This window comes from Cynara cardunculus (genome assembly GCF_001531365.2).
Source record: "Cynara cardunculus var. scolymus isolate 2C chromosome LG 7, CcrdV1, whole genome shotgun sequence".
Lineage (NCBI taxonomy): Eukaryota > Viridiplantae > Streptophyta > Magnoliopsida > Asterales > Asteraceae > Cynara > Cynara cardunculus.
Genome location: NC_037534.1, coordinates 313,649 through 325,714, shown reverse-complemented (window position 1 = coordinate 325,714; position 12,066 = coordinate 313,649). Strand labels below are relative to the sequence as shown.

At 37.5% G+C, this 12,066-nt stretch overlaps 3 protein-coding genes across 5 annotated transcripts; 1 reads left to right on the top strand and 2 right to left on the bottom strand.

Annotated features, from left to right (window-relative positions):
* The first annotated feature begins 134 nt into the window (after nt 1-134).
* LOC112515081 (protein WVD2-like 7) lies at nt 135-4,288 on the top strand. Its single transcript, XM_025121725.1, has 9 exons — nt 135-332; nt 529-1,116; nt 1,427-1,801; nt 1,874-1,926; nt 2,036-2,110; nt 2,914-3,013; nt 3,110-3,172; nt 3,259-3,369; nt 3,944-4,288. Exons 1-9 carry the CDS (start codon nt 261-263, stop codon nt 4,118-4,120), a joined length of 1,614 nt encoding a protein of 537 aa, XP_024977493.1. The 5' UTR covers nt 135-260; the 3' UTR covers nt 4,121-4,288.
* Nucleotides 2,894-11,512, bottom strand: LOC112515079 (cystinosin homolog). Of its 3 annotated transcripts, none has more exons than XM_025121721.1 (9): nt 11,299-11,512; nt 11,018-11,150; nt 10,538-10,627; nt 10,244-10,368; nt 9,836-9,878; nt 9,154-9,271; nt 9,014-9,063; nt 7,713-7,805; nt 2,894-2,996 (listed from the first exon to the last, which is right to left on the bottom strand). In XM_025121721.1, the coding sequence occupies exons 1-9, from the start codon at nt 11,415-11,417 to the stop codon at nt 2,973-2,975; spliced, it is 795 nt and encodes a 264-aa protein (XP_024977489.1). In that variant the 5' UTR covers nt 11,418-11,512; the 3' UTR covers nt 2,894-2,972. The 3 variants fall into 3 exon arrangements, with proteins under 3 accessions (XP_024977489.1, XP_024977491.1, XP_024977488.1); XM_025121723.1 differs by lacking the exon at nt 2,894-2,996 and adding an exon at nt 7,131-7,427; XM_025121720.1 differs by lacking the exon at nt 2,894-2,996 and having other exon boundaries at nt 7,523-7,805.
* Nucleotides 5,322-6,113, bottom strand: LOC112515080. Its single transcript, XM_025121724.1, has one exon. It carries the CDS (start codon nt 6,099-6,101, stop codon nt 5,475-5,477), a length of 627 nt encoding a protein of 208 aa, XP_024977492.1. The 5' UTR covers nt 6,102-6,113; the 3' UTR covers nt 5,322-5,474.
* Nucleotides 11,513-12,066: the final 554 nt, after the last annotated feature.

Below are 12,066 nucleotides of genomic sequence, written 5' to 3'. Positions count from 1 at the left end.
TAACTTATTCAAACAGATGAACGTTACAGAGATGAATGATTGTTTACTCCATTTTTCAAACAAATAGGAGTAGGACCCAATCGCAAAAGGAGGATAGGAACCCCAGAGCCTACTTTCCTATAACGTACGCCTTTTTCATTTTGAATTTCAAATTTTGAGTAATCGGCTGTTTGTAATTTGTAATTCAAGATTTCCCTTCTCTCTCCATCTACTTTTACTTCTGGCTTTGTTTTCTTCTCTGTGTTTCGTCTTCCTTTGACATGGGAGAATCGACGTGTCTCGTGAGTTCTTTATCTTTTGCTTCTCCTATACCTAATGAGACCAACAATCATGTAAGTCTCGACAAATTCATTCATTATTATGATTTCTAGTTGTTGACTATAAAATGTTCCACGAAATGCTTAAACGAGATCAATTGGTTTTTGATTGTGGAATGTTGGAGTCTTTATATTTGAATGCGTGTCTGAGATCACGAAATTTGTGGTTTTGGGTTTAATTGATTACCATTTTTTTGCTCTCCATTTGCAGGGGAATCATGTTCACGCTCTTGGAGATTCTGTGTCTTTTGGGAGGTTCACTTCTGAGTCATTAGCTTGGGAGAAATGGTCAGCCTTTTCTCATAAGCGATATGTCGAAGAAGCCAAGAGTTATGCTCAGCCTGGATCTGTTGCCCAGAAGAAAGCTTTCTTTGAAGCTCATTACAAGAGAGTTGCAGCCCAAAAGGCGGCGGCAGCTGCCGCGTTGCTTGAGCAAGAAACGGCCACGGCCAGCAGCCCCAAATCTCAAGTTGAAGAAAGAGTTTGTGGTACAAAGCATGCTGCTCATGATTTAGAACCGAAAGGAATATCAAACACCCATTCTTCAGAAACAACTGTGATGAATTCCAAGATGGGTGTCAATGAAGAACAGCAGATCATAACCCAGAATGCTAGTAAGCCAATTGATGCTAATGAACAGGGTTCAGTTGTAAATTTGGTTAAATTGGAAACCGACAAGATTGTAGCAGCTGCAGATCTGAGGAATGAAGAATTATTAAAGAATACTGAGAATCTTGAAGACCATGTTTCTGTTTCAGAGGATAGTAGAACATCTCAAATGGATAGACCTTTGTTGAAGGTGAATACTTCCCTTTTATAAGTTATAACCTCCCGGTCCTTTGGATAAACTATCTTAAATAAGTTGCCAATTAGAGCATGACCTTCTAAATTAGTCCGGTTCAAAATGGTTTGCTCCTGTAAAAACTTAGAAATACCTGAGGGTTAGATTCTTAAATTTAGTTTGTGAGAAGGTCATTAAGATCAATAAGCCACCTAAACCCGCCCAACACACACACACACACACGCACACACACACACACACTCTCTCTCTCTCTCTCTCTAATTCATGAGATAAGTTGGTAAACTGAAGTTTTTTGATTCTATTGCAGTCAAAGTTGAACACAGACCAGGAGGTTTTACAACCAAGGATCAGGAGGAAACCAGCTACACCTTCTTTCAGGTCATCATCAAATGGCAGGAAACAGTCTAGAATCCCACCTTCACCAGCAAAATATGTAGCTTCTATGCATCCCAGGAAAGAAAATATGGTCACTCCAAGAACTAAAAACTCCACTGCAATAGACCCCATTGATAAAAAGAGATCGGCCCCTAGATCTTTGTACACCTTAATGAATTCTGGTTCTGTTAGAGAATCATGCAAAGTAAACCCTCCAGCTGTTCGAAAAATTGAAAGTACAAAACCTGCTCCTACTGCTCATTCCACACCCAAACGCTGTGCGACACCTTCAACAACTCCTTCCAAGGTGGTATTTGTGAATTAAGTTGTTGTGACAGCTTTTTATACAACTTAAGCTTATGTGAATTTGGTGCTGCAGGTTACAAATGGGGTCAATAAGCAACCTTTGGCAACCCCTTCATCAAAAAGAAGGTAAATGATTCAAATTATTTGGTAAAAGAAATCGACTAATGGTGTCTATTGTTTTAGAACGGAATTCTCCTAAAAGTATTAACCTTCCTCTTCTTTATGCATCTTAAAGGATGGAAACGCCTGTTCATCCTTCAGCTGTTGGAAGCAAAACGCCTGGGCAAAAGTGGCACATTTTCTCGGCTGTGTAAGTTCCAAGAATCACGTTTTAGACATTGGTGAAAACTTGTGATGCTTAGATTTGCAAGCCAAGTTGAACATTAACCCGATAGTTTGAAAGTCATCTAAAGCATTAACCCTGACTGAAAATTGTTGTTTACCAAGTGACCGGGTAAGCACTGACCGAGTCTGAAAGCAACCCCTTCCTTACTGAGTCAGCATATTTGTAGGTCAAAGTGTGTTGGTAAACAACATCCCTTCTTACGTAGTAAACTGTCCTATTAGAGTCTTGGAGATGATTTTCCCCAAGCCCGAATAGCAAATTGTCCAATAATTTATGTGAACCAAAACCATGATGGGAAGTTATTAATAGGACTTATCTATGGCTTCTAACGAGCCTATAGTTCTCACTCTTGACCGACGAGAGATAAGATTCTCGACATACATCGGATCCTAAATAGAATATCAGAATCATATTCCCAGGAGATTCATAAATCCAAACCATTGAATCTTGAGGCCAGGCCACCATGTAGATACTAAGACTCCAAATCCTAAAGTAACAAACTGGTCCAGTACCCTTTTTCTATAAAATATATAATATTTATATACGACAAAACTCGAGCACACTCTTTACCTATGGTGAGGTTTGAACCTTTGACCATCTATGAGACTGGGCTCTGGCAGTAACCCAGGTACCGCCAATGACCACCCCTAAGGCTTATACAATTTAGGTTGAAACAGTTGTTGTAATGAAAAAGGATGAATCAACATTTTCATTTCTTACCTCATAAAGATCTCTGATTTCTATTTTCCTTTCTTGTGTGCCAATAGTTCCAAGTCCCTGAGTGCTTATAGAAACAAAATGCAGTCTCCAACTGTATCATCACCTTTCACCTTGAGAACAGAAGAGCGAGCTGCACGAAGAAAACAGGCAAGAATTTATGTTCATTTCCTTAATCTGGATCCCTTTTAACTTAACAGGAATTCGTATTTCTTAATCTGCATTTCATATTTGATCATTTTTCAGAAGCTTGAAGAAAAATTTAATGCAAAAGAAGCACAAAAAGTGCAGCTGCAAACAACTTTGAAGGTTATAATCCGTCTCAGATGAACATGTATTTTGTAGTTTTTGATCATTTTTTGCGTCCCAGTGAACATGGCAAGTATCTGTTGCAGGAGAAAGCAGAGACCGAATTCAGAAGACTGCGGCAAAGCTTTTGCTTTAAGGCTCGGCCACTACCTAGCTTCTATAACACATTCGAAACACCGAGGAGTCCGATAAAGAAGGTATTAAAAGGGTTATCTGCAGATTTCTCTTCTTGTACACCTTATAACCATCTCTAATAGATTCTCCAAAATAAAGATTTTGGAGTCCGATAGAACCTCCAAAATGGAGAAAGTAGGAGAGAAAGGATAAAAAATTCCAAATTTGGAGCACTCTTTGAAATAAAATGCTTTTCTTATAGTATCATCAATCATCAATGAAATTGAATGTAGGGTAAATTATGTGTTTCGTTCCTTTTGGTTTGTTAAAAACTATGACTTTTTGTCCTTGTGGTTTTAAAATTGCGGTTTTCGTCCACATGGTTTGCAATTCGTTGCTGTTTTCGTCCCTGAGAACAAAAACAGCGACTTTACTCTTGAATGTATTATCATTTCATATAAAATTTATTTGAAAATTTGTTGGGATATCAAATCTACCGAACGTTTTACTAATATAATTAACGTTGAAATCAATAAACTGGATAAAACGTCAGAGCTGAATATGTATATATATATTGTTTGAGATTTTAACTTTTGCTTCTCCATTTTGAAAGAATTATATTCGAGTTAGGTTCACATAGTTGTGTTTCTTTTGCAGGCTCCACAAGCGTTTCCAAAGTCGCAAACACCCTCAACAATATCAGAACCGTTTTCGATCAATAAATCTTCAAGAAGACTTTGGAAAAATAATGATCAAAACCCGAGCAGTCATCCTCTCTCTTCATTAACAAGAAGGATAAACCATGAGAATGTGTCTCCAAACATTCAGCATTGATCAAGATTGGCACATAGGGTATTTTGGCCATTTAACTTCTAGTTGAGAATCAATCAATTTGTGCATAATTTTGCTGGTCCCATGTCTAAGACAGCATTTCCATTTAAGAGATGTTTGCCATTGCCAGGCCTTCTAGTCATGAAAGCATAATTTGTTGTATGTTGAAAACAACCTTAACTTTCTTTTAACCGTTGGTGTTCGACCCAATCTACGTTAGACGCACAAGATCTAAATGGCCTGTACTTTCTTAGTCCCGGGCTGGCCAGGCTTTAATATAGAAAAATGGCTCGACTGGACTTTTCAGCCCGGGCTTAATTGGGTTTAATCGACTGGACTTTCTAGGCCGGCCTCCCAATATTTTGGCCTGACTTCAAACTCATTAGGTTCAGGTTATTTCAGGCTTGGACCTTTTTTGGGCATCTCTATTTTGCACACATCCTGACTAATCCTGGGGGCCCTGAAAAACCCTAGTAGCCATACGGATATTTGAACTGACCTATAAGTTGGTTCAAAGGGGCCACGAGGAACCTCAGTAGTTGTATCTAGGTGTGCTAAAAAAAAGGATCAACCCAACCAATCCAACCAACCCAACCTGGAAAAACCCAGAAAAAACTTAGCGCGAGATAATCCATAACTTGACACATGGTAGAACAAAAGCAGGCCAAACCACATCTATTAGGTTGTAATTAGGTTCGGGTAATTTGAAACTAACCCAACCCGATGAATCCGACGCCTTTCTATACTATAATTTAATGTGATTGTTAATTTTTTGATTAATATATGTATATTAAACATTAGACCACTTGTTTTTGAGTTTGTTAACCTTTTTTCTATGTTTTCATTTTTATTTTACTTCGTTTAAACACAAACGCTTAGTTAGATTGTAAAATAATGTACCAAAGTTTCAATCCAATCAACATAACCCAACCCAACCTCTACGGTTTTGATTGAGTTGAGATTTTTCCAAGCCGCAAATGTTGAATTGGGTGGTTCAAATGCTTCAACCCGACTAACCCAACCTATGTACAATCCTAGTTGTATCATCATATTATAGGTTCCGTTTATCCTGAAAATAGAAAAGAATCCATAAAATGAAGAAGAAATTAATTAGGCATGTTTGTAGGTGGATTTGAAGAGGGAGATACGTGGAAAACAAGAACTGAGCAAACTTCATATGGAATAATACACAATTAACAATTAATTAGGGATTTTACGTAAAGTAATACATAATTAACAAAGTATTACAACAATTTAAATCAAACCCAGAATCTATCATTCATAAATATAATTATAATTATAATTATAACTATAATTATGATGATGATTTGATGAATTTGCTCAAAAGAATTGAAGTTTATTCCATTTGTCCACCCACCAAATACCATCCATCATCATCATCATCATCACCATGTCCCCAACATAACCCCACATCACAAAAACTCATATCATCATCATCCACATCAATTTCACCCATATCAACATCATTCTCATGCTCCTCAATCCCAAATCCAACCCTAAGGTCAATGTCATGATGCTCATCATGATGATCATGATCATGATCGGCATGACCATAACTATAACCATAATCGTAATTTTCTTCTAGTGTACCTTGGTAATCATAGTCATCGTCATCATCATTATCATTATAACCATTTTCATGGGCCAAAAAAGCCAAAACTCCGGTGACCGAAGTCCCAGAATAGTATTTGGTCAAGTTGTTTCCGGAGTCTATTGAGCGGAGTTTCATGGTGCCTTTGATCTTGTCTTTGGACTTAGAAGCTGGGGTGATATGACAACATTTGCAGCCTGTATAGGGATGACGACATCTGCCGGTGAACTTGGACAGGTTTGTAGGCTTGTTTGGCACCTTGACGAAGCATCCCCTGGCCGTGGCGGGATCCACCATTTTACGGCGACATAAATTAGGTGGAGGGACATAGTAGCAACCAACAAAACCATGTTGACGACCTTCTCGTTTCATTGTTGTTGTTGTTGTTGTTGTTGTTGTTGTTGTTGTTGTTGGTGTTGGTGTATAGATATAGAAATGATAAAAATGGAAGAAAATTTGTAGTTAAATTGAAAGGATGAAAGATGGTTGTATTGTTGAAGACGATTGGTTAAATTGGTACGCAAGATGGTTCATTTTGGTCAAAGTGTGCGTAATGGCCAAGATGACCCTATCTTTGTACTTCATCATCCACTTTATTTTGTGTGCTGATCCAACCTTCCAAAAAACATATAATCTATTCTTTTCTCCAACAAAATTGCATTACTTTTTAGATTTCAATATTATGTAACCCTTCAATGTCACATTAAACATTAAAGATAAAGAAAAATCAGATGTATTTAAGTAACAATACAATACAATCACCGAAAACAATTTAAATAATATTTTTCTTTCTTAACAATTATGCTATGGTTTTTTCTTAAAGTTGGAGATTTTCACACTATTTCTTCTTTTCTCTATTTTAGCATACATGACTATCGGGGTAAAAGAAATTCTAAACCTCCAAAATCCTTATTTTAGCATAGCTGTTGAAAATTCTTTTAAAAATGAATAAAATCAAAATCTTTATTTTATGGTAGCTGTTGCAAATGCATAATACATATGAACCAAGGTTGATTTTTATATTCCTTGTCTTTATCTACCGCACAAAAACGCACAAGCCCAGCCCGAAGCCTGGTCCGGATCCCTGATCTAACGGAAACTTTGGGGGTAGGCCCGACCGAAAAAAGTCGAACCTGAAAAAACAAGGTAAGCCCAAAAAGGCCTGGCCAGAAAAAGCCCGATCTGGACCTTGTTCAACTCCAAAGCCCGGCTTGGGCCTTAAAAGGTCTACGGTTTTTTTATCACTGAAATCGACCTTTTCTTTGCTCAGGGCTTGAAAGGCCCACGCCCTGTGCATCTCTACACCATGCTTCCCTTTGGTTAATTCAGATTCCTCATATATAAATAAAATTTCTAAATTCAAATATATGTGATTATAGATTTACTTAACTCTGTAAAATCTATCTACCAAATGTTGAATATATTTATATCTACAGATTGGTGGGTCCTCCCAATAGCATAGATTTGCTTAACAAAGACATCCATATCGCAAATAAACAACATGCAACCCTAAAAGATCTGAAAACATTAGACTAGTTTCAAAAGAGCTCTTTACAGATAAAAGTGGAAGTTCCAATATATGTCTAGAAGAAACGGTCCGAGTATAGCCAGTATAGGACTCTAACACGCCCTCTTCAACAGAGACTAGACAGGCACAGATGGTTCCCAAATATCAAGTCACTGGGGTGGTAGACCGCACTGATACCATGTGAGAATATGTTGAATCTTATTAGAATAGGTTCCAGCAGATATGGAGGAGAAATGATCCAAATCTAGTTGACGTGGGAATTTAACACAAAGAACAAGTTGCAACCATCGAAAGTAAGAACCATCAGACATATGTACACGTTCGGAAACACAAGTTGTAAACAGAATCGCAGGTCGGGGTTTTAAACAAAATCAAGAGAAAGCTGCAAATTTTAGCAGACATGAAACAAGACTTCATGCATGTTCTGAAGATATAACAAGTGGTTCCTGACTTACCAAGTCCGGACTTGGAGGAGGTTTCACTGTCGTCTTGGCTGGGTAGAGCACATAATGTTGCAAGATGAACAGGAGGTCGAAGAAGATAGACACCTACATACAGCAGGGGGGTAGCACAGTCGTTGCATGTTAAGAGTAAGCAATATGTATCAAAAGAAAGGACGCCCTTCTAAAGTGGCTAAGAATTTATATTGGACTAAACTATAGGTTATGAGTTTAAATCTCACACCTAGTTGCCAATTTAGAGGTATGCGCTGTGAGAATATGTGGAATCCCATTAGATTATTCTCTAAAAGAGCCCTTTTAAGGGAGGCTCCAACATATATTGAGAAAAAATGGTTCCAACTCTAGCCGATGTGGTACTCCAACACCGACACGTCCCTCCAACGGAGGTCAAACAGGCACAAATTGTCCCAGAGTGTCAAGAGAGGGCTAGACGGGTTCATATTGTCCCAGAGTGTGGAGTCCTTGCAGTATCAAACCTTGGCAGAATATGTGGAACCCCATTATATTAATCTCTAAAAGAGTCCTTGAGGAGAGAAGCAAGATTTAAACATATATTGAGAAGATATGGTCTAATTATAGCTGATCGCAGATTCCAACATGCAATAGGCAGATGGAAAGAATTTCACTCCCTTTGGTGTGGTTTCTTGTCTTAGTAGCTTTAAGTATTACATTTTTAGTGGTTTAGTGTTTTTTTGCTTGTTTAACCTATTTCCTTCTCTTGCATTCGCCCTGCCTTTACTGTTTACTGTTCTTGATGTTTGTTTGCACACATGCTTCTGATATTTTTCCATCTGTCTCATGCTCCCCTGTTTCTTTTTGAAGTCTTCAAATCTTGAATGAATTCCGACAAAATTTATGTTTCACCTGACTTTTCACTTCTTGCAAGACGTAGATCCTCACGGAAACAGCCTCTAGAGGAAATGTGTGCGCATATCCTACCCCCTAGACCCCATCTCCAGTGGATTTTTTTTGGAAGGGTGTCCTAGGCCATGCCCAGACTAATCATGGCAAATTGTGACCGTAAGAAATCAACCCTGATAAACTCGTTGGCTATAACTGTTGTGTATGACTGGAATTGAACCCTGACCAAATAGGATATTCCACCACATCCCCCAGGGCTTCAACCACTACGCCACAATCCTTGTGGTTTCCAGTGGGATATGGTGGGTATGTTTGGCTTGGTTTGGGTGTGGTTTATGGGGATTTTGAAAAATATAATCCCTTCTTGTCTCATGGTTCAAGTTGATACTTATGACATGATTTATTGAATTAATATTGAAGAGAAAGTCACGTACCAAAGAAAGCAATGTCTTGCCTATATTCCCATAGAAGTTCACCCACGAATCTGATAAATACAAGTATAAGGAAGCATATGTTAGGTCTCAGATTGTGCCAACATCTTTTGACTGTGAATTTGCTTTAAACAAAAACATACGTTGATCTATAGATTGGACAGCCATTTGCCCATAATTTGTTAATCCTCCAAGTAGATCAAGCAATATGTTGCCAATGCTAAATCCAATTGTGCTCTTCCTACGGAAGTTCATAACTGCCTGAATACATACAAATTACTTGGTTGTCACTTTATTATGCACTAGGAACTTGGCTGAAGTAAACAATCTCAAGCCATAAATTACAGTAAGCAAAGAAAAGGTTCTTCAATAAATTATAAACCAGCAAAACTCATGCCAAGTTCCTAGTTAAGAGTAGATGGGAGGTGGAGAGGTAGAGGGTGGGTGGGAGATATGAGGTTAATAAGTTCGACTAGGGGTGTATAGTTCTTTTAATTGGTTATGCTTTTCTTGTATATGCTTCTGTTTGTGTGTTATTGCTTACTCTTAACCGGCTTTCCAAATCATTATCATATCCGTCTTTCTATCTTTGCCACACATTCCACAAGCCTAGGGTCTTCACTGCCTACTCTTTGTGGCAAAGATCCCGCTTGCAACTTACCCTAAACTAGACAGGTGGGTATACTAGGTTCGTCTGATTTGGTTTGGTTTAGAGCTCATGCCAAGTAATAATATAAAGCTCAAACCCATCTTTATTGAAATGACAAGAATCATAGAATTAACAACCACAGTTATAAGATATTTAAAATACGAGACACTCCTTACTTGGGGTATGTACTTGATTACTGTCATGATAACCTGCAATATGCTGTATTTGACAAGTTGAATAAAAGTTTAGATCTCCGACAGCTTGAAAAGGGAATGAGTGATGAATACCATGTGATAAAGAAACACGTGTTGATGAAATTCCAACAAAATCACATTAGCTGATAGTAGATGTGTGCATACAACGTTGTTTACACACAGATGTACATACACATGAAAGATATGCAATCACATTATTGGCTTAACAAATTTCCACAACTGAGATAGTTCAACACACTGAGCTACTTGACATCGATTCCCACCAAATTTTGTTCAATTAGGCTTGATGATAACTAGAATGAAATGAGAAATGAGGAGAATATATGATGTATGGAATTGAAAGGCAAACAATCTAAAAAGGGATCTTACCTAAAGCAGGAGGCCAACCAAAGCCAGGAATGCTTAGGTATAGCTATGAACACACAGACAATGACGGTCAACCAGGCTACTGAGACTATTGACATACTAGTCCTGGAGACCTTCTGACCCCCTCGCTGCAAAATGATAATAATGGTCAATAGGGAATGGGGTCCTTTTAAGCTATTTGAAGATATGATCACGCAATAGTTGATGGAACCATCTTGAGTATTCATCAACACTTCAAATCAGACATATTAAATATTGATCGGGTACAAGACATTAAGAAATTTTAATGATACTCACATCATAGATGGCTATCTGAAATAAGGTAAACGCAGTTAGCACAACCGCATGAATGGAGAAAGCAACATCATTTGCTGCTACAGGTATCATCTGTGCATATGCAAGTAGGCAAACATACATCAACAACCATCTAACTCATCTAACATGATCCATCTATCTAGAGTTTTTGCTTCAATATTCAAATTATATTACAACTCATAAAGTTGGTTGCAAACACAGAGATTGGAAATGAGATTTCTGTACTGCTTGCGTTGATTCAAAGACTAACTATTACATTTGTAGAGTACTAAAACTATTTGCCAGCTAACTAACCAATTAGCATAATTTGGTTAGTGATTACAAATCACTAACATTACAATAAGCATACACATCGTTAAAATTGCATAAATTCACGTCGAATAATTTCTTTTAATGATGAGCTATCATGACCTTGCTATTAATCATTGGTGTATAGAAATACAAAGGGATTCATATAGATACCTCATCGGAGCCATATTTCTGGCGATACTGACGTTGAAGTGCCGAGCTAAAGAAGACAGAGGCATTATATATCAGATAAGAGGAGTGCTTTGTCAGATTCAGCACCACGAAATCGAAATTCAGCCCTACCACACTGCAGGTTCCAATCCCGAATCCGAAAAATTCAGCACGCAGCAGCGTAAACAGTTGGAGAACAAATTGACATAAGTTAAATGAGTTCAATATCAATCAAACCTAATGTTGACAACAAAAAAAGAAGTAGTAATCATCAGTGAACTTACCTTTTTCTTTTGAAATTCAATATAACTTGTGGATAGAAGCTGATCGACCAAGCACAAAACGCAATCCATCCCAATACACTCGATAAAACCTCCATCTCCGACGAATTCCATGATCCCATCACCGGAAAAACAGAGAGATTTGGTAGTGAATTCGTTTCCGGTGATCGAGTTTGGAGTGGAAATAGAAAGTTGGCTTGTTTTTATAGTGGATTGAGGTGTGGTGGGATTTATAAGGGGTGCGGGAAAATAAAGCAATGGGGTGGTGGCAAAAGAGACAGCCAATTAGATGGAGACACGTGGAAAATAAGTTGAAAGCAGTGTGGGTGGTTTTTGAGATAAGGACAAGAAGCGGAAATGAATCTTGGGAAAATGAATGTTACTGGTTTCTCTCACCAGATTCATTTGTTTTTTTTTTTGTTTTTTTTTTCTATTTTGGGACTTTTAATTAGTTATAAATAAAATAGACGGATTTAAAAAATATTTTTAATTATTTATAAATAAAATAGATAGATGGATTTAAAAAATAAAGGTAAAACCTTCAATCTAGAAAAATTGATTATCAAAAATAAATATATAATCGTCTTTTTCTTTAATTAAAAACAGAATTCAACACTATGCTATGTTTATCGGGTATTTCTTGTTATTAATAAAAGTTATTATCGTCATTCATTTTATCGGATGACATTTTTTATTGAAATAAACGTGGTAGTGGGAGGGAGGGTAAAGATAAGATTTTTTTTGGATTCTTAGTGGCTAAAGTTCTCGGTC

Bases quoted from the DNA above. Each gene is read 5' to 3' on its own strand.
- LOC112515079 (XM_025121720.1), bottom strand. From the start codon at position 11,417: ATGGGATCATGGAATTCGTCGGAGATGGAGGTTTTATCGAGTGTATTG. The intron at 11,151-11,298 runs GTAAGTTCACTG...TGGAACCTGCAG, and splicing joins TTGAATTTCAAAAGAAAAAG to TGTGGTAGGGCTGAATTTCG. The intron at 9,064-9,153 runs GTATGTTTTTGT...TGTATTTATCAG, and splicing joins TGTCCAATCTATAGATCAAC to ATTCGTGGGTGAACTTCTAT.
- LOC112515081 (XM_025121725.1), top strand. From the start codon at position 261: ATGGGAGAATCGACGTGTCTCGTGAGTTCTTTATCTTTTGCTTCTCCT. The intron at 1,117-1,426 runs GTGAATACTTCC...ATTCTATTGCAG, and splicing joins TGGATAGACCTTTGTTGAAG to TCAAAGTTGAACACAGACCA. The intron at 1,802-1,873 runs GTGGTATTTGTG...TTGGTGCTGCAG, and splicing joins CTTCAACAACTCCTTCCAAG to GTTACAAATGGGGTCAATAA.
- LOC112515080 (XM_025121724.1), bottom strand. From the start codon at position 6,101: ATGAAACGAGAAGGTCGTCAACATGGTTTTGTTGGTTGCTACTATGTC.